At 44.7% G+C, this 27,874-nt stretch overlaps 2 protein-coding genes across 2 annotated transcripts in view; both read left to right on the forward strand.

The window, feature by feature from the left end:
• The window catches only part of LOC138786612 (uncharacterized), a 324,608-nt gene that overhangs the window by 107,602 nt on the left and 189,132 nt on the right, over positions 1 to 27,874 (forward strand). The window lies entirely within an intron of this gene.
• The window catches only part of LOC138787590 (zinc finger protein 208-like), a gene marked incomplete at its 5' end in the record, with an annotated part of 68,589 nt that overhangs the window by 32,165 nt on the left and 8,550 nt on the right, over positions 1 to 27,874 (forward strand). The window contains 11 exons of the mRNA XM_069964936.1: positions 1,308 to 1,398; positions 1,465 to 1,786; positions 6,972 to 7,074; positions 7,666 to 7,817; positions 8,208 to 9,573; positions 15,384 to 15,575; positions 15,845 to 15,882; positions 16,208 to 16,489; positions 16,732 to 16,841; positions 18,867 to 19,020; positions 26,297 to 26,723. Of these exons, the coding sequence (XP_069821037.1) occupies positions 1,308 to 1,398; positions 1,465 to 1,786; positions 6,972 to 7,074; positions 7,666 to 7,817; positions 8,208 to 9,573; positions 15,384 to 15,575; positions 15,845 to 15,882; positions 16,208 to 16,489; positions 16,732 to 16,841; positions 18,867 to 19,020; positions 26,297 to 26,723 (3,237 nt within the window). The remainder of the gene's footprint in view (positions 1 to 1,307; positions 1,399 to 1,464; positions 1,787 to 6,971; positions 7,075 to 7,665; positions 7,818 to 8,207; positions 9,574 to 15,383; positions 15,576 to 15,844; positions 15,883 to 16,207; positions 16,490 to 16,731; positions 16,842 to 18,866; positions 19,021 to 26,296; positions 26,724 to 27,874) is intronic.

Genomic DNA, 27,874 nt, shown 5'->3' on the forward strand with positions numbered 1-27,874 from the left:
AATTCTGGCCAATATGCAAAAATATGCATAAAATTTTTTGTGAAAAATGCAATTTTTTTATGAAAAAAATGTAAAAATTAGCATTTTTCTCAATTAAATTTTTCTGTATCTCGTGTTGGAAGTTTTTCTGTCTTCTTGAGAACTAGTGAGAGTAGGATGGTCGGGGATCTTCACTGATAATGTAGCGATGAGGACGCCTCTTTGCCTCAATAGTAGTAGCTGAGCTCTCATGTAAGAGTTAGGGTCCTATTGCACGGAGCGATTTTTAACGACTAACGATAAACAATCGCAAACGAGATTGTTTATCGTTAACCTGAAATCGTTCACCATATTACACAGAACGATAATCGTTAGATACGATCGTTACTATGATTGTTTATTCCTTGTGATCCCAGCAAAACAATGAACAATGTGCAATTACACTGAATGATTAGTGAAAAAATGCGGAACTGGAGCGAACGAATGTGGAATTACAGCGAACGATTAACGATAATTTTAGGTTCAGATCTAAATCAACCATAAACTAACGATTTCTCGATCGTTGCCTGCAATTACACAGAACGATTATTATTTAAATTAGAACAATATAGCGATTTTTCGCACGATAATCGTCCCATGTAATAGGGCCCTTATATAGCAACAAGGTTATCGGACAGGAGTAGTTAAAGTGTCGCTGTTATAATTTTCCAAATCAACAGTAGATTTGAATTCAAGGAAGTTTTCAATTTACATTCATTTTTTTTTTCATGGAAAATACGTCACTTCATGTGTTTAGACTCTTGCTTTATATCACGTCTACTGTTGATTTTGATTTTTAAAGTTTTAACGACAAAAACACTTTAAGGCTGTGTGATCACGGGGAGTTTAATTTAGGAGGGAAGGGGACCGGGACTCCAGAGCGTGAAGGTTAGTCCTATAGACCTGTGTTGGTAGCTGTAATATGGTAAAGTTGCTATAGGATATATGTGCTGCCTACACTTTTATATATGGTGTTTTCTCCTTTGCAGATGATTCTACCAGGAGCTCAGGGGGACATCAGATCTCCTCAGAGGATCATATCACACAAGATACATATGAGGAGCCGTCCACTATCCCAGATACACCCTCAGCCCCTCACAGCAAAGATCTCTCATCTCATCCTGTTATACAAGTCCCATCTTCTGCTCCATCACAGCAAGCTGACATTTACAGAGAAGGCGATGAACATCAAAGAGGAAATACAGGAAAGCCTCAGTTTTCATGTTCACAATGTGAAAAATTTTTTACCCATAAAAAATATCTTAAGAGACATCAGATAATTCACACAGGGGAGAAGCCATTTTCATGTTCAGAATGTGAGAAATGTTTTGCTTATAAATCAAATCTTTTCAAACATCAAAGAACTCACACAGGGGAGAAGCCATTTCCATGTTTAGAATGTGGGAAATGTTTTATTCAGAAATCAGATCTTGTTAACCATCAAAGAACTCACACAGGAGAGAAGCCATTTTCATGTTTGGAATGTGGAAAATGTTTTACTCAAAAATCAAGTCTTCTTTTCCATAAAAACATTCACACAGGGGAGAAGCCGTATTCATGTTCAGATTGTGGGAAATGTTTTAGTCTAAAATCATCTCTTGTTCTACATCAAAGAACTCACACAGGGGAGAAACCATATGTGTGCCCAAAATGTGGAAGATGTTTTTCTTGGAAATCAGCTTTTGATAGACATCAAAGATCTCACGAAAGTGAGAAGCCATTTTCATGTTCAGAGTGTGGGAAATGTTTTACTCAGAAATCAGATCTCGTTAACCATCAGAGAACTCACACAGGGGAGAAGCCATTTTCATGTTCTGAATGTGGGAGGTGTTTTGCTCAGAAATCCACTCTTGTTAAACATCAAAGAACTCACGCTGGAGAGAAGCCATTTTCTTGTTCACAATGAGGTTAATGAATAAAATGAATTTTAAACAATCATGAAAGAAAATATGCATTTTATAGTTCGGTGTATAGTATTAGTAACTGTACTCACTGCACTTCCTGACAGCAGCTCCCTGTGTACCCCATAGAGCTATAATCAGGCTCCCCTCCTCCAGGCTGTGCCGTCCTGCTCTGTGGTGATTCTGTCCATAAGATGGCCGTGCCCATGACATGCCATGTTTATTTTGTCATTTTATGATATTGTAACATAGACTGTCTATATCTGCATGTGGTGTGATAAAACAGATATAGGACTCCTGGAGAATGGGAGGGGACACTTTAGACTTCCTTTGAATCTGTTCTTCACACGGTTGGAGCAGGATAGAAATTGTAGTATACAGGAGTTGGGGGTTTCCCTAGGGTTGGGAAGAGAATGGATCCTGTATTATAATGATATAGATTTATTAATATAGAGTATATTCAGGTAGAAAGTACATGGCACCAAGGAGGATATAGAGTGGATGGAAAACGGATAGCAGAAGGAAGACAAGATTAGGGAATGTAAGCCTGTAGAGATGAGTCTTCAGGGCACGTGAAACTGTGAGTGTTGGAAATGAGTCTGAGGTCTTTATGTAATGAATTCCAGAGAACTGGTGCAGCACGAGAGAAGTCCTGGAGGCCGGAGTGAGAGGTTCTGATAATGGAAGATGTTAGTGTAAGATCATTAGCAGAACGTAGAGCGCGGGTAGGATGGGAGGTGGAGATGAGGGAGGAGATGTATGGAGGGGCAGAGTTGTGGAGAGCTTTATGGGTGAGAGTGACTGGTACAGGGGGGAGACGTCAGTGTAAAGGCTGGAGAGGAAGATGAGTCTGGCTGCTGCATGCAGGATAGACTGGAGAGAGGAGAGCTTAGAGAAAGGAAGGACCGATTAGTAGGGAGTTACAGTAGCCAAGACGGGAAGGGATCAGGGGGACAGTAAGAGTGTGAGCTGTGTCAGTGGTGAGAAATTGGCGGATTCTGGAGAGGTTTCTGAGATGTAGGTGACAGGAGCTGCAAGAGCTTGGATATAGGGAGTGAGAGATAGATCTGAGTCCAGCATAACCCCCAGACATGGAGCTTGATGTATAGGAGTGATGCTAGAGAGGGGTCATAGTGTTAGAGACAGCGGAGAGACAGTCACTGGTATTTTGTAGAAATGCAGGGGTGATGTCACGGGAGGAGGTATATAGCTTGGCGTCATCAGCATAAGGATTGTTTTGCAGGCCATACCTGCTGAAGCACAGAAAAAAAGACAAATTTGGTCAGCTCTCCTAGAACACCATTCACACTAGGTAGGAGCAGGTTGCTATGGCTGAAGTTGCAAACTTGCATACCTGCTGATGTTCTGTCTGATGGGAGAAGAGGAGGGCACCCATGACTGATCCCTGGGGAACTCCAACAGTAAGAGGTAAAGGAGAAGACGTAGAGTCAGAGAGGTAGGAAGAAAACCAGGAGAGAACAGAGTCCTTAAGACCAGGAGAGCGGAGCATGGAGAGGAGGAGCTGGTGGTCCACAGTGTCAGATACTACAGATAGAGCGGAGCATGGAGAGGAGGAGCTGGTGGTCCACAGTGTCAAATACTACAGATAGAGCGGAGCATGGAGAGGAGGAGCTGGTGGTCCTCAGTGTCAGATACTACAGATAGAGCGGAGCATGGAGAGGAGGAGCTGGTGGTCCACAGTGTCAGATACTACAGATAGAGCGGAGCATGGAGAGGAGGAGCTGGTGGTCCACAGTGTCAAATACTACTACAGATAGAGCGGAGCATGGAGAGGAGGAGCTGGTGGTCCTCAGTGTCAGATACTACAGATAGAGCGGAGCATGGAGAGGAGGAGCTGGTGGTCCACAGTGTCAAATGCTGCTGAGAGATCCAGGAGAATCATCAAGAAGTTTCCCTGTGATTTGGCCTTCAGGAGGTTGTTTGACACCTTGGTGAGAGCAGTTTCAGTGGAGTGAAGGGGTCGGAAACCGAACTGTAGAGGGGAAGAGAGTTATCAGAGAGATAGCGGGTTAGGCGTTCCGAGACGTTCCAAGAGTTTAGAGATGAAAGGCAGATTAGACAGGGTCAAGGTTTTTTAAGTAATAGGGTTATAATAGAGTGTTGAATGAGGAGGGAAAGATCCCAGAGGAGAGGGAGAGGTGGAATATTTTGGTGAGGTGAGAAGTGACAGCGGGAGAGAGGGACTGGCGGAGGTGTGAGGGAACAGGGTCACTAGGGCAGGTAGTGGGACGAGAGGAGCTTGGTGACCTCTTCCTCTGTCACTGGATCAAAAGCCGAGAGTGATGAGAAGGTGGGAGAGGGGATGGGATCTATGGGAGAGGGGATGGGATCTATGGGGCTCAGGGGCTGGAAGGTGATGTCGGAACCGATGGTGTCAATTTTGGATTTGAAGTAGGAGGCCAAATCTTCAGCACAGAGGTCAGTGATGGGTGACTGAGCTTTGGGCTTTAGGAAAGAGTTTAAGGCGTCGAAGAGGCGTTTTGGATTGTTTGACAGTGAAGAGATGAGGGAGGTGAAATAAGATTGTTTGGCGAGGTGAAGGGCAGAGTAATAAGATTTGAGAGTGAATTTATAATGAAAGAAATCTACTGAGGTTCTAGATTTCCTCCACAGACGTTCAGCCGTCCTAGAGCATCGCCGAAGAAAGCGAGTTTCCGGGGTGTGCCAGGGCTGCCGGCATCTGTGGCGGGGTGTGCGGAGAGTAGGGGGGGCTACAGAGTCTAGGGTCACTTTCAGGGTGTTGTGGTAGTGTTTGGCGGCCATGTTTGGGCAGGTGAGGGATGAGATTGGGGACTGTGAGGATTGTAGGGAGTCTACGACTTGTTGAGTGTTGATACCACACAGATATCTGTATATGTGTGGGGTAGGAGTGTCAGGAGGGGGGCAGATGTTTGTAATTGTGAAGGAGAGAAGGTTGTGGTCTAGGGAATAACCACCCTTGTGTGTGGGAGAGTTTGTTAGCTGTGAGAGAAGCTGAGAGGCGGGAGAGGAGATAGGCGTATCAACAGGGATGATGAAGTCGCCCAGGATTAGTGTGGGGACTTCTGTGGATAAGAAATGGGGGAGCCAGGTGGCAAAGTCGAGGAATTGTCGAGGAGATCTGGGGGACGGTAGATGACAGCAACTCTGAGGGGAAGTGGGCCGAAGAGTCCGAGCGGGCGAATCTCAAAGCAGAGGAATAAGAGTGAGAAAGCAGTGTCAGATGGTTGTAACCAAGTTTTAATATATAACATATATATATATATATATATATATATATATATATATATATATATAATGACATATACAGCTCAGCTACATGTACATCACAGCCCAGCAGAGACCTGCAAACACTGAGCAGCAGCCCCTGATCATGTGACTCCTCCTCCATGTGACTGATCACATGACTGTGACATCACGGCAGGTCCTGTAAGCACAGGGGAAGCACACGGCTCCTGTACAGCTCTGCAGGTGGAGGGAAGGAGCTGGGGGACAGCGGGAGGATTAACCCCTTCAGGACTGGGTAGTTTTCTGTCCTGTACTGATACGTTACTGGGGCCAGAACGTTTTTTTTCTCAGGCCTGTGATGAGTTGTGTTACATTGTTTCCTCTTTCATCTATTCAGATTCTTCCACTCCAGGATCCTCTGCTGATATCTTCTATATAAGAGACCGACCCATCAACCATGGAGAGAGACAGAGACAAGATGGCCGAGAGGATAATAACCCTCACCCTACACATACTCTTCCTGCTTACTGGGGAGGTGAGGGATTCTGGGAGTGATGTCATCATGACATCATTCTTATCTATGGAATAACAGATGGATAGGACTGGGGAGGTGAGGGATTCTGGGAGTGATGTCATCATGACATCATTCTTATCTATGGAATAACAGATGGATAGGACTGGAGAGGTGAGGGATTCTGGGAGTGATGTCATCATGACATCATTCTTATCTATGGAATAACAGATGGATAGGACTGGAGAGGTGAGGGATTCTGGGAGTGATGTCATCATGACATCATTCTTATCTATGGAATAACAGATGGATAGGACTGGAGAGGTGAGGGATTCTGGGAGTGATGTCATCATGACATCATTCTTATCTATGGAATAACAGATGGATAGGACTGGAGAGGTGAGGGATTCTGAGAATGATGTCATGATGACATCATTCTTATCTATGGAATAACAGATGGATAGGACTGGAGAGGTGAGGGATTCTGGGAGTGATGTCATCATGACATCATTCTTATCTATGGAATAACAGATGGATAGGACTGGAGAGGTGAGGGATTCTGGGAGTGATGTCATCATGACATCATTCTTATCTATGGAATAACAGATGGATAGGACTGGAGAGGTGAGGGATTCTGGGAATGGATGGAGTGATAGTAATGTGTCTCTCCATACACAGGATTACACAGTAGTGAAGAAGTCCTCTAGTGGGCGCTGTGGGGCCCCTGGGTGTGAAGGATGGGGAAGAACCCTGAGCCCAATCCCGGGGCCCCTGATACATGAGGAAATGGAGGAAGAGAAGATCCTAGAAGTCACCAACAAGATGGTGGAGCTGCTGAGTGGAGAGGTGAGACTGTGGCTGCTGGGAATGCTGGGACATTATACAGTAACACCACTGGAGGGGTGGGGGGGATGACTGTGTGATCATTGTGTGTGTCAGGTTCCTATAAGGTGTCAGGACGTGGCGGTCTATTTCTCCATGGAGGAGTGGGAGTATGTAGAAGGACACAAGGATCAGTACAAGGATGTGATGCTGGAGGATCAGCAGCCCCTCCCATCAGCAGGTAATAGACAGGACTATATACACACCTCCTCTCTGTATTATCTGGATGGAAAGAATGAATTCAGTCTCTGTATGTGTTCCCTCCAGTCAGATCCAGTAAGAGAACAGCACCAGAGAGATGTCCCCGTCCTCTTCTCCCACAGGATCAGGATCAGGTAGATGGAGATGTTCCCTATGATCTGTACATCCCACCTGACTTCTCCTCCTGTCTGATGACTTTAATAATATTTCTCTCACATCTTATGAATCAGGGGGAAGATCTAATGGAGATCAATGCTACAGATATGACAATAAAAGAAGAAGAAAAGACAGATGACAGCAGTGATGAGCAGTATAAGGAGGACATCACTACAGGTAACCGCCCAGGTGAGTAGTGACCACTAAATGCAGAGAACAGTCACACATTCTCCTCAGTCACCGGCTGTAACTATTCTGTGTGGAATATTATAAGCTCTGTGTCCTGTCAGTTTTCCAGTTATATAATCATTCAGCCTAAATTCTAATATACTACGCCGGTAACCCTGCCAGAAAATAATAGCAAAACAAACACACTAATGCCATAATTGTATTTACTTTATTGGAAATATATCCAATTAAATACAGTTTAAAACAATTATACCTCTAAAACCAAAACAGATGCGTACAGGTGCCAGGTCCTCCTTGTGGACAAATAATTGGTTAGTACAGGAATTATCACAGCCAGTAAATATGTACTAAACACGAGTTATCGAAAAAACAGGAAAGTACATGCAGTGCTATAAATAATAACAATTAATGGATGGTAACCAGTATACAACTATAAAAAGCTACAAACAGCAGTTATCACTCCATATAAATGACCCCATTAAGGATGGATATAACATATAGCACTATAGTTGCTAGCCGTACATGTAGTATAATGGACAAGATAGACCCTACCTCAGATCTCGATGCATGTTTCGCCAGATATTTGGGCATATAACAGCAATAACCTTCAGTCCAGCTTCCTGATACCATCTGCAGTGAACAAACATGGAGGGAAGATGGATCAATTTGTTGAATGTAAATACCCCCAGACCCCCCCCCCCCCCCCCGAGCATGTTCTCCTAAGTAGCCAGGTATGTCCCGTGTTTGTCCCCCCATATGTATATGTGTATATATACACTCATACAAACACACCATGCCCTCGGAGCAGTGTTATATACTTACCTCTCACGTTCCAGAGGCCGTCCGGGTCGGTGACGTCACTGCACCACGTGACTTATGCAGAAAATGAGAGAAAAAGCCGTGATCTGCCCCCAGTAACGCCATGCTGGTTGGGGTCCAGCAGGTTATCGGTATGTAGGGGGTCAGTAGTCCTGTTTTTTATTTGAGAAGATTTTCTGCTACTTTTCCTTCTAAGGACGTCATCTCCCCGGCCTCCAGCTTCTAGATTCTTCTCCCTGACACTTCCTGTGGATGGGAACAGATCTGATCATTCTTATTATGTTACATAAAAAAGAGTAACTTTCCATGTCTGCAATATGTTTAAGCTTCTATTACTGGGAAATCAGAGAAATGGTGTTTTCTCCTTTGCAGATGATTCTACCAGGAGCTCAGGGGGACATCAGATCTCCTCAGAGGATCATATCACACAAGATACATATGAGGAGCCGTCCACTATCCCAGATACACCCTCAGCCCCTCACAGCAAAGATCTCTCATCTCATCCTGTTATACAAGTCCCATCTTCTGATCCATCACAGCAAGCTGACATTTACAGAGAAGACGATGAACATCAAAGAGCAAATACAGGAAAGACTCAGTTTTCAAATTTACAACATAAAAAATATCTTACAGGGGAGAAGGCCTTTTCATGTTCAGAATGTGGGAAATGTTTTACTCGGAAATCAAATCTTGTTAACCATCAAAGAATTCACACAGGAGAGAAGCCATTTTCATGTTCAGACTGTGGAAGATGTTTTACTCTGAAAATAGCTCTTGTTAACCATCAAAGAACTCACACAGGGGAGAAACCATTTTCGTGCCCAAAATGTGGAAGATGTTTTGCTTGGAGATCAGCTTTTGATAGACATCAAAGATCTCACAAACGTGAGAAGCCATTTTCGTGTTCAAAATGTGGGAAATGTTTCATTCACAAATCAGATCTTGTTATGCATCAGAGAACTCACACAGGGGAGAAGCCATTTTCGTGTTCGGAATGTGGGAAGTGTTTCACTCAGAAATCAAATCTTCTTTACCATAAAAAATGTCACACTGGGGAGAAGCCATTTTCATGTTCAGAATGTGGAAAATGTTTTAGTCTACAATCGTCTGTTGTTGTACATCAAAGAACTCACACAGGGGAGAAGCCGTTTTCATGTTCAGACTGTGGAAGATGTTTTACTCTCAAATCAGGTCTTGTTAACCATCAAAGAACTCATACAGGGGAGAAACCATTTTCGTGCCCAAAATGTGGAAGATGTTTTGCTCAGAAATCAGCTTTTTTTAGACATCAAAGATTTCACAAAAGTGAGAAGCCATTTTCATGTTCAGAATGTGGGAAATGTTTTACTCAGAAATCTGACCTTGTTACACATCAGAGAACTCACACAGGGGAAAAGCCATATTCCTGTTCGGAATGTGGGAAATGTTTCACTCAGAAATCAGATCTTGTTACACATCAGAGAACTCACACCGGGGAGAAGCCATTTTTATGTTCGGAATGTGGGAGGTGTTTTGCTCAGAAATCAAGTCTTCTTTACCATAAAAGCACTCACACAGGGGAGAAGCCATTTTCATGTTCAGATTGTGGGAAATGTTTTAATTGGAAATCACATCTTGTGGTCCATCAAAGAACTCACAAAAGGGAGCAGCCATTTTCCTCTTCACAATGAGGTAAATGAATATAAACAATTCTAACGGATGATGAAGGAAAATTCTATAGTAAAAAATAGAGATGAGCGAATTTACAGTAGGAACATAGAGAATCGCTTCCTTCCTATCTGCATTCTGCTCATCAGGCTGCCGGCTTTTAAGTTTGCTCTGCTCCGTGCCGCTACTCCCCTGATGCTGGGAAAAGATGGATCCTGTCTTTGGAAACTGGGAGAAGCTCCTAGGACTGCATCCATCTTTTCCCAGCACTCGGGGAGGAGCGGCACAGATTGGAGACTTCAAAGCCTGCAGCCTGATGAGCAGACGTCAGATAGGAACAATGTGATTCCCTTCATTCCTTCTGTAAATTCGCTCATGTCTAGTAGAATAGTTCTGTATATAGTATTAGTAACTGTACTCACTGCACTTACTGACAGCAGCTCCCTGTGTACCCCATAGAGCTATAATCAGCCTCCCCTCTGCCCATGGTGAGACTAACAATTCCTTCCTTACAAGTTATTATCTATTCAGTCTTCTTCCCCCAGTTCTGAGCTGCTGCTTTCGGCTTAAGGGTATAAACACACACACCATATACGCAGCGTATTTACTGCTGCGATACGCAACAAATACGCAGCAGATTAGATCTAAATAACTGAACACAGCATCAAATCTGCACCATCAAATCTGGTGCGTATACAGTGTGTGTGTTTGTACCCTTAGACACAAAAATCTGTGTGTGAGCTTTTCTCTCTGTCTTCTCCCTCCTCCCTTCTGAGACGGCTGATGTAAACAAGTCCCTATCTGCAACTTCTGCATTACAAAGTTGCAGATAAAGGCTATGTTAACAACAAGTAAAAACAAGAGAAAAGGTGTCTGCTTTTTTTAAAATTTTTAAACGGAAGAAAAAAAGATGTCCGTTATTGCCACATTTTGATTGACCGTAATGGATCGACAGCTACCCAATGCACACAGTGTATTAAATAACTGACGTTTTTTGCGCGGACATCAAACATCATGAGATGATCATGACAATTATTCGCAGACGTCTTTTGCAAACAGGCGTTATTTGTTCACACATATTTTTCTTTTTTTATTATCTTTACTATAAAATCCAAAGGACTTTTCAATTAAATACACATCCAGAAGTCCACCTGACCTAGAAAAATACATCAACAGCCGTCACTGCACTGAAACGACGGTCAATTTAAAATATAATAACTAATGGATATGAGAAAACTTTGTGGGAACATAGCCAAAGCCTGCCAGGGTGTCAGGAACTGAGTCATGCGCCCGGTTCCTGCCGAGCCGCGCGGCTCATCCAGGAGTAACACCAACGGCGTCCTTCGCAACAGGCAGGATCGGTAGCTGGGGGCGCGCCGACAGCATCCCTATCAGCCGCCTTGCACGTCTGGATCTCGGGCCATGCTCAGATGTCACTACGTTCAGCATTGAGTGGGACTGGTTGCTGGGGGCCCGCCGATCACGTCCCCGGCAACCAGCCTGCTGTGTTTATCTACTTTTGTGTGTAGCCGTGGCCTCACCAACCCCGGTTGATCGGCATCAGGTGTACCCTTGATGGTGACTGACAGCTGACTTAGCCAGTTAGCTGTCAGCACCTAGGTTCCTGTTCACTATAAGTTGCAGCCCCTGGTCTCATTCCAGTGCCTGTGATAGCGCCTTGTGCCTTGACCTAGCATTCTCCTGATCATTTGTTGTTTGTTTCTCTGACTTTTTGGATTTTGTACTCTGAACTTGCTTTCTGGATCCTGATTCTGTACCTTTGCTGCCCGGCTGTTGCTGACTTAGTTTTCCTGACCATTCCTTATTGTGTTTGTTTGTCTTGTTTTGTGTTGCACTTATTCTAGTGTAAGAATTGTCGACCAGTTGTCTGCAGTAATTCTTAGTACTGTTTGTGGCAAGTAGGTAGGGACAGCTGGGGCGGGTGCCAGTCTACGGCTGCACTTGTTTTTCCAATACCCTACCTGACACAGGGACTTGTTTACATTAGCCGTCTCAGAAGGGGTGGGGGGGGGGAGACAGAGAGAAAAGCTCACACAAAGATTTTTGTGTCTTCAGTAGAAAGCAGCAGCTGAGAACTGGAGGAAGGAGACTGAATAGCTTTATAACAAGTGTGGAAGGAATTGTTAGTCTCACCATGGGCAGAAACATATTAAAAGTTATGTATCAGCGGCATACCCCTTTATGTATAAATTACTATAGACATTTCTCTCCTCTTGTGTTTTATCCCCTACAGTCATGTGATTCTTTGTCTTGTGATTCCAGAATTTCTGTTGAAGAATTGGGGGGAAAACACTCTGAAAATCACCAATATGTATATAGAAATAGTGTTTTTATTCCCTCTATATTAATCTATGTAAAAAAAAGGCAAAATGCGGAGTCTGCAAACGTACGGAGATACACCATAGCAGAAAATCTCCTGTGGGTATTGCTTTTCATTCTTACCTCACTGGCACCACTTTTGTCTTCAGGTCAGGGGTGGTTTGCAATTAACCCCTTAACGACCTATGATGTACCTCGTATGTCATGGCGCTGTTAGGGAAGTTCAGAGGGGTCACGCTGCGCCCCCGCTCCGAACCGCTGCAATCCCGGCTGATTTCTGCCCCAAGGGAGCTTCTAATTAATATATATATATTTTTTTTAATAATAAAAAATCTCCCCTAATAAAAATTGAATAAGTAAAAATAAATGAACTTATTTGATATCGCTGCATACATAATCGCTCGAACTATTAAATTATCCTATTCCTGATCTCGCTCGGTAAGCGGAAAAAAATTTCAAAGTGCAAAATTGGCCATTTTTTGTTGCATCAAATCTAGAAAAATTGTATTAAAAAGTGGCGAAAAATCTGCAGACAAGGTACCAATGGAAAGTACAGATCATGGCGCAAAAAACGACAAAGCCCCATAGAACAAAGGTTAAAAGCGTTATAAGGATGCGAATGGAGAAATTTTAAGAAACATTTAAAAATTAAAAAAAACATAAAACATTTTTTTTAAAAAGCTGTCAAAATAAAAGTTTTGCAAGTCGCCTATCATTGCAATCGTGCCGACTTGAACTTGACTTGGAACATATAACATGTCAGTTTTACCATAGGGTGAACGGCGAAAACACAACCCCCCCCGCCCCCCTTTAAACAAAAAATTGTTTTATTTTTAATTTCAATATGCATTTTTTTTGTTTGGTAGCATATTCTGTGCAAAAAATAAGTGTCATTGCAAAGTACAACTAAGGGCTCAAAAAATAAGGGTTCTTGTGGATCTGTAGGTGAAAAAATACAAGTGCTATGGCCTTTTAAACACGAGGTGGAAAAAACAAAAGTGCTAAAACGAAAATTGGTTCAGCTCAGGGGTTAAGCTCCATTCACTTCAATGGAACGGAGCTGCAAGACCTGCACCCAAACTGGAGACAAGAGTGGTGCTGTCTCTGGAAAAAAGTGGCCATGTTTTTCTAACATTGTATAACCCCTTTAAGCATTGGCCATCCAGGCATGATAGTAATTGTAGTTTTGCAGCATTTTACGATATTGCAACGTAGACTGTTTATATCTGCATGTGGTGTGATGCTAAAAATAAAAAAGAAAGAAAATAAATACTTTGGGAGCGGTAACGTCTTCTGTGTGAATGGTGAATTGTTGAGGATAAGAAGTGTGAAAGTTTTATTGTCCTGATAGACGTCTGGTCCTTGGTTGTGATGTCCTTTTACTAGGAATGAGCAAACCGAACACGCTTTCAGTTCGAACTTCAGCAAAAGTTCAGTGCATTAATGAACCAAAGTTTTTGCTGAGTTTGAACAAACCATTAACAGAATGTCAGTTTTAGATGTTTTTAATGCGACTCTGCACCCACAATCTTCCCCCTTCCCCAAACCACTTGTACCTTCGGATAGCTGCTTTTAATCCAAGATCTGTCCTGGGGTCCATTCAGCAGATAATGCAGTTATTGTCCTAAAAAACTACTTTTAAACTTGCAAACTTGCCTAGAGTACCCATGCCTTAGAATTGCGACACCCCTCCGTCCCTCCTCATCATTATGAACGCCTCTGGGTACTATTTTTGTAGTCATCACTTGTCTGAACACTCAATTCCCTGTTTGGAAAGTTCTGTTACTGTACTAAATGTCATATACAACCAATAAAGTCCTTTCTGGCCATCCAAGGTGAGGTTAAGCCAGTGGCGTAGCGACCGGGCCGCTACCACCGCACGGCCCCCCTCCCATTCCCCCTTGTGACCGCAAGCAGTTTTGCTTGCGATCACAAGAGGGAGACTGAGACGGGCCCCGGGTGACGCGCGGCTCCCGACTATGTCCGCTCCTGTTGCCGGCAGCACATACATCAGTGATCTCTGTGTGCGCTGGGGAAGTACTTCCGGCGCAGGGTGCGTTGATAATAAGTGCCCCCGTGCTCCGCGGGACGGACAGAGCCGGGAGCCGCGCATCAGCCGACAGCCAGACCGGGCTGCAGGAGGAGAAAGACACAGCGGGGGAATACATGGGGGACCATCTATAAGGGGGATACAGGTGGGGGGACCATCTATAAGGGGGATACAGGGGGGGGGAACCATCTATAAGGGGGATACATGGGGGACCATCTATAAGGGGGATACATGGGGGACCATCTATAAGGGGGATACAGGGGGGGCATCTATAAGGGGGATACATGGGGGACCATCTATAAGGGGGATAACATTGGGGCCATCTATCTGGGTGATAACACAGGGGGGCATCTATAAGGGGGACTACACTGGGGGTGTATGCAATAGGGCATGTACTATAGTGGACCACACAGAGGGGAGCATATACTATAAGGGGGGTCACATAGAGTCAGCCTACCCACTAAATGAGGGTGTAAAGGGGCCAATACAGATGTGCAGTGTGTAGAGAGATGAGGATGGTGCCGGAGTGAGGAGCCTAATATGTCTGTCTGGCAGATTCTGTGGATTCTTGGCTTGGAGAAGTTTTCATGATGGCCCAGGACAGATGGAGAAGATGAAAAGGGAAGAACTCTGATCAGAGAAGACGTCCCCTGTGAGTCACTAAATATATCTGCACTGTGATGTATATGGAGTAGAGAACCTGTGTGTAGCTGCGTCCACCTCTATATGACTGGATGAGGTAATAGTGATCTGTGTACAGTGGATTATTCAGTAGCAGTGGTGGTATTAGTCAGTATGTGGTGGTGTTAGTCAGTATGGGGTGGTGTTAGTCAGTGTGGTGGTGTTAGTCAGTATGGGGTGGTGTTAGTCAGTATGTGGTGGTGTTATTTGTTACTTGTAATCTGGTACTGTGTTTTATTGGATTTAGTATACTGGATTTGGTGAGTAACAATATGGTGGTGATGGCAGTAGTTGTGGTGTGATGGTTATATTTCCCCCTTGTGTACTGGTATTATTGGCAATATTGGTCTCAGTATTCAGGGTTTGGTTAGTGACAGTATGGCAGTAATATGTATGGTGACAATATTTCCTATATACTGGTATTATTGGTAATATCAGTTTTGAGAGAAGTGGCAGAACAAGTGGTGGTGCTAATAGCAACAGGCGTGGCAACAGGGTGCAGCTACCTATACAAGCCAGTGGTAAAGTTGTGACCAGCCAGCCTGCAGTTGTGGATTGGTTCCTCCAGAGTTTCAGCTCCACAATAGGCAGTAGCCATACTCGGAGAAACTATTGTCGGAAACCATTACATGGCAAGGGCAGTCTCTCTCCTAGGCCCCTTCTCCTGTCTTGACTATGCCAAACACCTTTAAAGCACCATCAGCCCGCCAACTTTTGTCAAGCCTAGCTCTACCTTTGGAGTCTCAACCGCTGTTTTCAGATGATGAAGAGGAATGTCCAGATGGTCAGTGTTTGGAGGACAGTGTTGAGATTCCAGCTATTGAAAGCCCTCAAGGCAGTCAGGAGAGCCTGGGAGGGGCACCTTCTGGATCACACTGCCTGACACCAGAGAATGACAGCATTGGCGAGGAAACATTCATTCGTGATTACAAAGATGATGATGTCGCAGACCGTGATTGGTGTCTGGATGTACAGGCAGAATCAATGTCATCAACAGGGGAGTAAGGTGTGGTTGTGCCAGCAAGTGGGTGTCAAAAGGAGAGGAATACCCAGCCAGGCGGTGGGTAACCCCAAGCAGTGGCAGAAGTCAACAGCCAGTACACACTCCACCTGCTACTAAGAGCCGACAATGATAGCCGATAACGTTCGGAAGTTTGGCAATCTTTTTTTTCTGATAGTGGCAATAATGACAGTCAACCGGTATGCTCACTCTGTAAACAGAAAGAAAGCGGAAACCTTGGTACCATCGTGATGAGAAAGTACCTGGAATGCCACTGCCTGGCAGAATCGGGACCACAATGCCACTGCTTGTCAGCAACCATCAATGGCAGCGTCTACCATTGCGCAACACCTAGTGCCAGCTAGGTTTCCTCTACCTCTGTTGGAGGCAGCAGCTCTCTCTCTGTACCATCCACCTCTGTCTCCTCCATTGGGCCATGCGGTCAAACACCACCTCTGCTTAAACAGCAGTTGTTGTCTGAGTCCATGGGCCAAAGACAGCAGAATATCAGCAGCCACCCCACGACACTGAAGCTGATTGCTCACCTGGCTAAACTGCTTGCCTTGCAGTTGCTCCCATTCCAGGTAGTGGATTCCAAACCGTTCAGGGAGCTGATGGCTTGTGCCCATCTGAAATGGAAGGTACAGAGTAGGCATTATTTTTCCAAGCAGGCAGTTCCATTGCTTTACAGCTACCTGCAGAAGAAAGCTGCCAACTCTTTAGGATTTTCTGCCTCCAACCGGGTGCACCTTACCGCTGACTTGTGGAGCTCCAGCTCTGCTCAAGGGCACTATATGTCGATCACTGCCCATTGGATCAACACTCTTCCAGGGGAGTTGAAGCAACAGCATCAACAACTGGTCCAGGTCACATCCCTCTTTCCGCCACGCTGCCTTAAGGGGCTATCATCAGTATTTTAGTCTCTTCTTCCACCACTTTGGCCTCAGCTTCTCATCAGTCCTTGTGTCTTACCAGCACTGCCAATCTCTTCGCTGTCAGGCTGTCCTACATTTGCGCAGCATTGGCGAATGCAGCCACACAGAGCAGGAACTGCTTGGCTGCATCAGGGAGAATATCGCTAACTGGCTGACCGCCTTGCCCACTTCAGATTGGAACAGTAGTCACCGACGACAGGGGAAACATTGGGTTGGCACTGCAGCGGAGAGGGCTCACTCATGTAGCGTGCAGAGCTCACTTCATCAACCTGATAGTCCAAAGGTTTCTTTCTTCCTTCACTAGACTGAAGGAGCTGATGAAGATGTCACACAAGCTGTGCACACATTTCAACCATTCATACTCTGCATGAAATGCCCTCTTGCAGATTGAATAGCAGTGCGGTTTATCAGAACATCAGCTGATCTGTGACGTGCTAACAAGATGGAACTCGGATCTTCACATGTTGGACGGCTGTACAAGCAGAGAACAGCAGACTTTCTCATGAGGCATTCAGACAGCTTCACACCAAGCTGCAATTTCCAAGTTACCCATTGGCAGATGATGCGTGATGCCTGTCAATTATTTGCACCCTTCGAGTACTCTTTTCATCAGCCAGAATGACTACGGCACGAATAATGTCATCCCCTTGCTTCATGTCCTGGCGAGTTCTCTTTTAAATATCGTCAACGAGGGGACCCAGACCATTGATTTTCGGCTTCAACCTGACTCAGGAGATGGATGAAGTGGTGGTGGAGGAGCAAGAAGAGGAGGCAGAAGAGGAGTTATATGGCCAGCCTCTTCACACAACACCGGGTGGCATCTCAGAAAATCTGGAGTAGTTCTGACAGAAAGCATTATTTTACAACACTTATCTGCCAAAATAGTCAGCACCATGTGCTACTGACAGCTTTATAGCTGTAACGTGTCAGATATGGGGGAAGTGAAAATTATTAAGTTGGCATCACAACATATGGGTATTATCGCCCCTGCGACAAAGGAATATTTAATGAACATAATCAAGATTTTTAATCCCCTCCTACAGGAAGTATAAATAAACCCCGCTTCCCTAATACATAAGTGTAATTATAAAGAATACATAGGGAGGGAGCCTTGTGATGCCAATGGGTCTTAGGGTAGACAAATTAACTTAATAATTTATACTTCCCTTACGTCTCATTGCCATCACAACATATGGGGAATTGGCAAACATGGTCCCCATCGGGTGGGTTATTGATAATAGCCACATTTAGCACAGATCCTGCGAAGGCTGTTCCCCCCCCATCGGGGATAATGGAGATGTGTGGAAAAATGTAAGCCAGTTGATACGACCATGGAATTTTCATTGCATCCACCACTGTCTGATTGTCCGATGTGAAAAGGGAACACAAATTCCTCAGTTTGGCATTGCTTGCTGATGTCATGAGGTCTATTTGAGGAAGTCCCCATTTTTGGGTTAGTTGGATGCACACTTTCCTTGAAAGAGACCATTCCCCCAAAACTGTAAGGCCAATGTATTGTGGATGCGCCTGATATGCCCCAGATCGCCGACAATCTGGTCACATTGGGCTCTGCCCATATGAAAATCCTCTCCACTTCCCTGAGAAGTAATGAAGATCTGGTACCTCCTTGCTTGTTTAGGTAGGCTACACAAGCAGTGTTGTCCGTCCTGACTTACCGCCTTATGAAAAATAACTGGAGCGAAATGTAGAAGAGCAAGATAAATTGCTCTGTGTTCCCTCACATTGGAGGGAAGGAGAGATTCCTGGAGGTTCCAGGTCCCTGAAACTGCATTGTCTAGAAGATGAGCCCCCCAACCTGTTCCTGAGGCATCCGTCGTGATGGTCACCCACTGTTTCACTTGCCTCCACCAGATTAGGGACTGTCTTGTTTGTGTGAACGGGATATGCATAGCATCCAAATCTTCGATTCCAGGTTGATAGGACTTTCTGGAGGTACCTCATGTGCCATAGTGCCCATGGAACTGCATCTGCCGCTGAAGCGAGGAGTCCCAGGAATCTTATCAGAGTTCTTATGGAGACCTGTCGAGGAGAAATGAGAAAATGCGCACCTGCTTGAATACGCGCTACTCTGGGAGGGGAATAATTTCATCTATGAGAAACCCCCAGATTTTTTTTGTCCTGGATGAAACTAGCACTTTTCATGGTTGATAAGCCACCCTAACTGTTGAAGTATGTCCTGGACATAATTCAACTGAAGACTCAGAAGATCCTGAGTCTGAGCCATAATCAACCAATCGTCTAGGTAAGGGATGATCTTTATCCCCCGATGATCTTTATCCCCCCGTAGACACTACCTTTGTGAACATGAAGGGAGCGGAGGTTATCCCGAAAGGGACAACCTTGAATTGCATGTGTCTTACCTTCCCCTGGAGCTGAATGGCGATTCTCAGATATTTCCTGTGGGACAACAGAATCGGGATATGGAGATATGCATCCTGCAGGTCTATCGACACCATGAGATCTCCCTCTTGGAAGATAGACTTTACTGATTTTATGTTCTCCATGCGAAACTTTTTCTTTATTATAAATCTGTTTAGATATCGCTGATCTATAATAAGTCTCCACTTTCCTGATGGCTTGGGCACGAGAAACACTGGAGAGTAGACCCCTTGTCCGATCTCTGACGGAGGAACGTCTTCTAAAGATTCTATAGTTAGGAGATGAAGAATCTCTTTCTCTAGGACAGGATGTTTTTCTGGACCTAAAGTTCGTGAAAGAAGAAACCTTGGGGAAAGAAGAAAGGAAAAATGAAGGACATAACCACTGCGGATAATGCTTAGTACCCACTGGTCTTGTCAGGTGTTCTTATTCTGTTGTTTACCATATCCTTTTCTGGGAAAGTTTTTGCCAACCATCTTCTGAGGCTTCCGCTGCCTGCATGGGACCTGGCCCCTTTAACCCCCCGCAGCCCTGAGCATACATTACCTGCTCGGTGCCGCGACTGTGTGTGATGCTTCCGGCTCCCCATCAGCCAATCAGTGCACGGCAGCACTGTGACACATTCAGCTTCACACTACAGGATCCGCAGTGGATTTCAATGCAAACTCGCAGTGTGAAATCCGCTGTGGATCTGGTACGTGTGAAGCTAGCTTTAAACATTTCTTTTTCATCCTCTGACGGAGAAGATGACTCACAAGAAGAAGATGATACCACTTCATCAATCACTTTGAAATCAGACCCCCTAAGGTAGAAATAAATAATATCTAGCCAGGAAGAAAAAAAACAAAAAACACCCCAGCCAGAAAAATACTATACTCACAGGCTGAGAAATGGAAGAAGAAATATTCAGTTTACTCTTTTTCTTTTGGCAAGAATGGCGATAGAGATTTTTGCACATAATGTTTGTGATGAATATGGACAGCCCTGTCCCCATTCATGAGTTTGTAGTTATATTATAGGTGGTTATGAAAGTGAAACGCTACAGACTGTTATCTGTATTCCACTCACTATACCTTAGCTTGTCCAAACATCTTAAAATCCCGGCCGTTTATTGAGGGTCTCTGGTCAGGAAACACCAGGCCGGGTTTATTGAGGGTCTCAGGAAACCTGGAGTTCTTATCTACTTCAAAGAATGGAAAGACCCACTGGAAAGACCCACTCAAACACAACACCCCCCAACCATAGGGCAATGGTTCAATTACAGGACATATGCAATGAGATGTCCCTGGTCCTTCCCCATTATCACCTAATCAGCCAATTAGGGACAACTCATTATCCTAATCACCTGATGGGCGGCCAATTAGGGACAAATCATTATCCTAATCACCTGATGGGCGGCTTTGAAATCTAAGCTGTATTTTGGCTGTATAAAAAATATGGCGGCAACGGCTAAACTTGGTGGCAGTGTAGGGGCTCAGTCTGACTGAGCTGCAATCCATGATTTCTCCTACCCCCTGGGAAGCCAACGACTATTGTAAGTGTTAGATAGTTTCTGCTTATTTCTCCCTTTTATTTTATACTGTTATTGCAAGTATGTATGTCATCTTATTTACCTTTTTTTGTAAGCACTGTACCTTTTGTCTATTAAAGCTTAAGGGGAAAAACACACTTGCCGGATCCGCAGCGAGTTCTCTCGCTGTGTATTTGCAGCGAGACTCGCTGCGGATCCCGGCCCTATTCTTTCAATGTTAGACAAAAAGTTTGTCCCCAGCCCGCCCCGTTAACCCCCCCGGCCGCCGGAGCATATACTTTACCTGATCCCGACTCCGGCTTGCTTCAGCGGCGATCGGGTCTGCAGGGGAGCGATCGGGGCTGTGGGGGGGTGATCAGACGGCCGTGGCTGCGGGCGGGCACTGGAGCGAGCATATACTTTACCTGATCCTGGCTCTGGCTTGCTGAAGACTCCGGGAACCGCCGAAGCAAGCCGAAGCCGGGATCAGGTGAAGTATATGCTCCGGCGGCCTGGGGGGGTTAACGGGCCGGGCTGGGGACAAACTCGCAGTAGGGATGTACATCCCTGCTGCAATTTTGTCTAACATTGAAAAAATAGGGCCGGGATTCGCAGCGAGTCTCGCTGCAAATACGTAGCAAGAGGACTCGCTGCGGATCCGGCAAAGTGTGTTTGTCCCCTAAAACTTTAATAAGTTTGGTCCTTGTATGCTCTAAGAATCCATAGCCTTGGGATGTAGTATTTTAACCCTGTGAGTGCCAGTGAGTGGTGTTGTGGGTTGACAGTGTCCTTTCACACGTAATTTGAAAGGTGTTGGCAGCGTGTTTGTTGGGGTGTGATTTATGCTCAATTTGCCACCTGACTGGTAGGTGAGTGCAAGATTGAGTGAGTGGAAATAGATTAACCCCTTGCAGTGGTATCCACGTCACGTGCTAGTAAGTGTGTACGTGACAATGTTTAACCCATATGACCACATCTTGATGATCAGGTTATTCATTAGGCTTAGGTCGGCAAGACGTACAGCAAGCTGAAATACATAGCCCTCATATGGTATTCATAGCATTCAAGAAGAAGAGTCTCACAATCTGCGCAGGAGAAATGTTTTCTTTTAGCAGATTTTTTTCCAGATGGCCTTGTATCCATATCCGACATCTTAGAAAGAAGATTATATGAGGTTAACATAACCCTAAAAAGTCCTAGTTTATATAGCGTAGAACAGCATTGTAAGGTACACTATCAACTGAGTACAACACCTACTTGGACTATACCCCAAGAAACTTAAGGCCCTATTCCACCAACAGATCTGACGACAGATTATCTGCCAAAGATTCGAAGCCAAACCCCGAAGTGGATTTGAAAAGAAGAGAAATCCAGTCTTTCCTTTAGGACCTGTTCTCTGATTATAGTCTGTTCCTGGGTTTGGCTTCAAATCTTTGGCAGATAATCTGTCGTCAGATCTGCTGGTGGAATAGGGCCTTAACTTTCACTGGGAGGCAAACTGTAAAGCTCAAGAGCAGCACCAAGGCAGGACCGAAGTCAGACCCACCCGGATGCAATATATATGCAGTCCAAGTGCGGCAAGCGCACCATGTCCTGCTGACGACAATGCGCACCGGAATTGATGATGTCGGCCGCAGTGCTGACACGCACTCAGCGATGATGTGTTCCAACTACAATAGCAGGCTCCCAATTGTTATACAGGGTCCAGATGACGGCAACGCGCGCCGAAAGTGATGATGATAGATGCGCCGCAGTGCTGACATGCCTGCGGCGCCGATGCGTTCCACAACAATATCAGAGTCTGAACATGGTTATGCAGAGTCCTGCACCAGAAGGTCCTAAAGCTTCGCCAGCATGATAAAGTAGAGAAAAAAGGATACCCGGAAGGAAAAAAACACCTATAAACATAAGGTAAAGGATCAGGGAAGAAGTCCCCTAGGGCTGAAGGACGAATAAAAAAAGACTGATGTATTGGGGAGGCGGGGTTTATTTATACTTCCTGGAGGAGGGGATTAAAAATCCTAATTATGTTCATTAAATATTCCTTTGTCCCAGGGGCGATAATACCCATATGTTGTGATGTCAATGGGACATAAGGGAAGTTATAGTTATATGCCATGACTCATGATTATGACATGATTTTTTGCACTATGAAATTTTCCTTTTTTCACTGGAATAACGCCTGCTGCCTCTCGTACTTATACTCTGTAATACTGGTTTGGTTTAGTTCGAAACCAACCCGAATATTGCTGTAAAATTCGATGAACTGTTAGAACTGAACTTTTCTCATCTCTACTTACACCCCCTCCCCCACAATTTTTATGACTTGTAAACACCGTACACATACACAGCTCTACTGTGTACACATACAGCTCATCTACATGTACATTACACACATACAGCTCATCTACATGTACATTACACACATACAGCTCAGCTACATGTACACTACACACATACAGCTCAGCTACCTGTACATTACACACATACAGCTCAGCTACATGTACATTACACATATATACAGCTCAGCTACATGTACATTACACACATATACAGCTCAGCTACATGTACATTACACACATACAGCTCATCTACATGTACATTACACACATACAGCTCAGCTACATGTACATTACACACATACAGCTCAGCTACATGTACATTACACACATATACAGCTCAGCTACATGTACATTACACATACAGCTCAGCTACATGTACATTACACATATACAGCTCAGCTACATGTACATTACACATATACAGCTCAGCTACATGTACATTACACATACAGCTCAGCTACATGTACATTACACATATACAGCTCAGCTACATGTACATTACACATATACAGCTCAGCTACATGTACATTACACATATACAGCTCAGCTACATGTACATTACACATATACAGCTCCGCTACATGTACATTACACACATACAGCTCAGCTACATGTACATTACACACATACAGCTCAGCTACATGTACATTACACATATATACAGCTCAGCTACATGTACATTACACATATACAGCTCAGCTACATGTACATTACACACATATACAGCTCAGCTACATGTACATTACACACATACAGCTCAGCTACATGTACATTACACATATACAGCTCAGCTACATGTACATTACACATATACAGCTCAGCTACATGTACATTACACATATATACAGCTCAGCTACATGTACATTACACACATATACAGCTCAGCTACATGTACATTACACATATACAGCTCAGCTACATGTACATTACATACATACAGCTCAGCTACATGTACATTACACATATACAGCTCAGCTACATGTACATTACACACATACAGCTCAGCTACATGTACATTACACATACAGCTCAGCTACACGTACATTACACACATACAGCTCAGCTACATGTACATTACACATATACAGCTCAGCTACATGTACATTACACACATATACAGCTCAGCTACATGTACATTACACACATACAGCTCAGCTACATGTACATTACACACATATACAGCTCAGCTACATGTACATTACACATATACAGCTCAGCTACATGTACATTACACATATATACAGCTCAGCTACATGTACATTACACATATATACAGCTCAGCTACATGTACATTACACACATACAGCTCAGCTACATGTACATTACACACACATACAGCTCAGCTACATGTACATTACACACATACAGCTCAGCTACATGTACATTACACACATATACAGCTCAGCTACATGTACATTACACACATATACAGCTCAGCTACATGTACATTACACACACATACAGCTCAGCTACATGTACATTACACACATATACAGCTCAGCTACATGTACATTACAGATATACAGCTCAGCTACATGTACATTACACACCTACAGCTCAGCTACATGTACATTACACACATACAGCTCAGCTACATGTACATTACACATATACAGCTCAGCTACATGTACATTACACATATACAGCTCAGCTACATGTACATTACACACATATACAGCTCAGCTACATGTACATTACACACAGGGCTCTGCTGCAGGCATATATAACACACACATACACAGCTCTGCTCCACACACATCACACACACACAGCTCTGCCGCATACACATCACTTCAGCTCATCCAGCACAACACAATCCTGCATACACTTAGCAGCCGCCCCTGATCATGTGACTCCTCCTCCTCCATGTGACTGATTACATGACTGTGACATCATGGCAGGTCCTGGAAGCACACGGCTCCTGTACAGCTCTGCAGGCGGCTTCCTGACTTATCAGCTGCTGCTGGACTGTCCCGCCCGCTCCCTGCCCACAGTATGTACTAATGCTGGGTCACTGCTCACCTCTCTGCTCCGCCCCTTGCCTCCTGAGCACCAATCACTGGAGAGGAGGAGGGGCCAGACACAAGGTACATGTGGAAATCCTTCCTGCCCCTCCCCCTCCTCCTGCTAGTGTGCTCTGCTGCTGCCTCCTGGGATCTGCCCACTGGCTGCCAGACAGGTAGGAGATTTACAGTGTTCAGGGGAGAGGGGGCATCCAGCTGTGCTAAGGGGGAGGGGGCAGTATGGGTGGATCACATTGGATAATCCCTTTAAGCGCTCCCAGAGTTACTTCCAGAGACAGCAGCACCCTGGTCTCCAGTTTTGGTGAAGCTTATTAGCAAACTACAGCTGAACTGGTGACAAGAGTTTGTTGTTGTTTGCCGGACAAGTTGTACTTTTTATTCCCATTCTGTATTCTACATATACATATTATTATACATTATTATTATTATTATTATTATTATTATTATTATTATTATTATTATTATACATTGTATCCTCTACTTTCTATTCATCTCTCCAGGATCCTCTGCTGATATCTTCTATATAAGAGACCGACCCATCAACCATGGAGAGAGACAGAGACAAGATGGCCGAGAGGATAATAACCCTCACCCTACACATACTCTTCCTGCTTACTGGGGAGGTGAGGGATTCTGGGAGTGATGTCATCATGACATCATTCTTATCTATGGAATAACAGATGGATAGGACTGGAGAGGTGAGGGATTCTGGGAGTGATGTCATCATGACATCATTCTTATCTATGGAATAACAGATGGATAGGACTGGAGAGGTGAGGGATTCTGGGAATGGATGGAGTGATAGTAATGTGTCTCTCCATACACAGGATTACACAGTAGTGAAGAAGTCCTCTAGTGGGCGCTGTGGGGCCCCTGGGTGTGAAGGATGGGGAAGAACCCTGAGCCCAATCCCGGGGCCCCTGATACATGAGGAAATGGAGGAAGAGAAGATCCTAGAAGTCACCAACAAGATGGTGGAGCTGCTGAGTGGAGAGGTGAGACTGTGGCTGCTGGGAATGCTGGGACATTATACAGTAACACCACTGGAGGGGTGGGGGGGATGACTGTGTGACCATTGTGTGTGTCAGGTTCCTATAAGGTGTCAGGACGTGGCGGTCTATTTCTCCATGGAGGAGTGGGAGTATGTAGAAGGACACAAGGATCAGTACAAGGATGTGATGCTGGAGGATCAGCAGCCCCTCCCATCAGCAGGTAATAGACAGGACTATATACACACCTCCTCTCTGTATTATCTGGATGGAAAGAATGAATTCAGTCTCTGTATGTGTTCCCTCCAGTCAGATCCAGTAAGAGAACAGCACCAGAGAGATGTCCCCGTCCTCTTCTCCCTCAGGATCAGGATCAGGTAGATGGAGATGTTCCCTATGATCTGTACATCCCACCTGACTTCTCCTACTGTCTGATGACTTTTACAATATTTCTCTCACATCTTATTAATCAGGGTGAAGATCTAATTGACACCAATGCTCCAGATATGACCATAAAAGAAGAAGAAGAGACAGATGACAGCAGTGATGAGCAGTATAAGGAGGACATTACTACAGGGAAGGATCTAAATTCTATTTATGCTCAATATATGGTGATGAAAGAAGATGAGGAGATATACATGAGCGGTGATGAGCAGTATAAGGAGAAAGTTAGTAGAGGGAATAATCTGAACTGTTATAATGCTACCGACATAAGGGTAAAAGAAGAGGCAGAAGAAGAAGAGATAGATAACAGAGGTGATGAGCAGTATAAGGAGGACATTTCTATGGGGAAGAACCTGAACTCTATGAATGCTACAGACATAAGGGCAAAAGAAGAAGAGACAGATGACAGCAGTGATGAGCAGTATAAGGAGGACATCACTACAGGTAACCGCCCAGGTGAGTAGTGACCACTAAATGCAGAGAACAGTCACACATTCTCCTCAGTCACCGGCTGTAACTATTCTGTGTGGAATATTATAAGTTCTGTGTCCTGTCAGTTTTCCAGCTATATAATCATTCAGCCTAAATTCTAATATACAGCACAGTCCCAGCGGACAATATATCACTATCAGTCCCATGCTGGTGAGAAGGTTAAAGGAGTATTCCCCCCAATTTTTTTGGCATTAATACATTACCCGTAGCTTTCCATCTTTCCAATATCAATTTATTATGGATTCTGCACAGTTTTGCTGTTATTTAGATGCACTCGCCCCCACCGAACGCAGAGAATCATCAAATCTCAGTCCAATCCGTCTCCACTCCCTGCTCCTGGCCCCCACCCTCCGAGACAGCACCAGGTGTCCTCCATCTCTTCAATGATCTAGTTTCTTCCTGCCCATTGAAGTGAGGGAGGACACTGACAGCTACTGCTGATCAATGTCTCCTGGCTCCCTCCCCCTAGGCCACCTGTGGCCCCCCTGCAGGTCATTCACCAGCTCACAGGCGACACCCCTCCCCCCCCCCCCCCCCCACACTCAACAGTGGCGGCAGATTCGGTCAGTCACCGACACCTCTTGCTTTTACAGTATGAGGCCTGTTCTACCCTTCTCCCCTGTGGTCGGTGTCCTGTTGGGTTGCTGCAGGGTCCCTTGGGATAGTGTAGTGACCCTCCCGAATAGTGGTAGGACCCGCCACCCACAGGTAGGGGAAATGTCGTAAGGCTGCGGTGTACGTGCTGTGCAGGTGGTGGTGAATAATCATAGACTCAGTTGACAACGTTGACTTGGTTTACTAGTTGTTAATGTGCAGCAGGGAATACAACGAATCTTGAGATACACTTGATACAGTTCCAATAAATACACAAACATAGAACCACCAGAACTGTAGGATAAGTGCTAAGTAGGATGTAGTAGAGTTGATAAGGTTGTACTGAGGTAGCGTAGTAGAGAGGAGAGTGCCGTGAGAGTCTAAACCTAATGAGTAGTGTGCTCTGCCTGGAGGTTGGAGTGCATAAAAGAATACAAGGCAACCTGTGTCTGTGTTTTGACCTTTCCTACAGTCTTCACACCATCTTATGCCCACTAGCTTTGGCTGAACCGTACTGATGG

This window comes from Dendropsophus ebraccatus, chromosome 3 (assembly GCF_027789765.1).
Source record: "Dendropsophus ebraccatus isolate aDenEbr1 chromosome 3, aDenEbr1.pat, whole genome shotgun sequence".
In the NCBI taxonomy this organism is placed as follows: domain Eukaryota; kingdom Metazoa; phylum Chordata; class Amphibia; order Anura; family Hylidae; genus Dendropsophus; species Dendropsophus ebraccatus.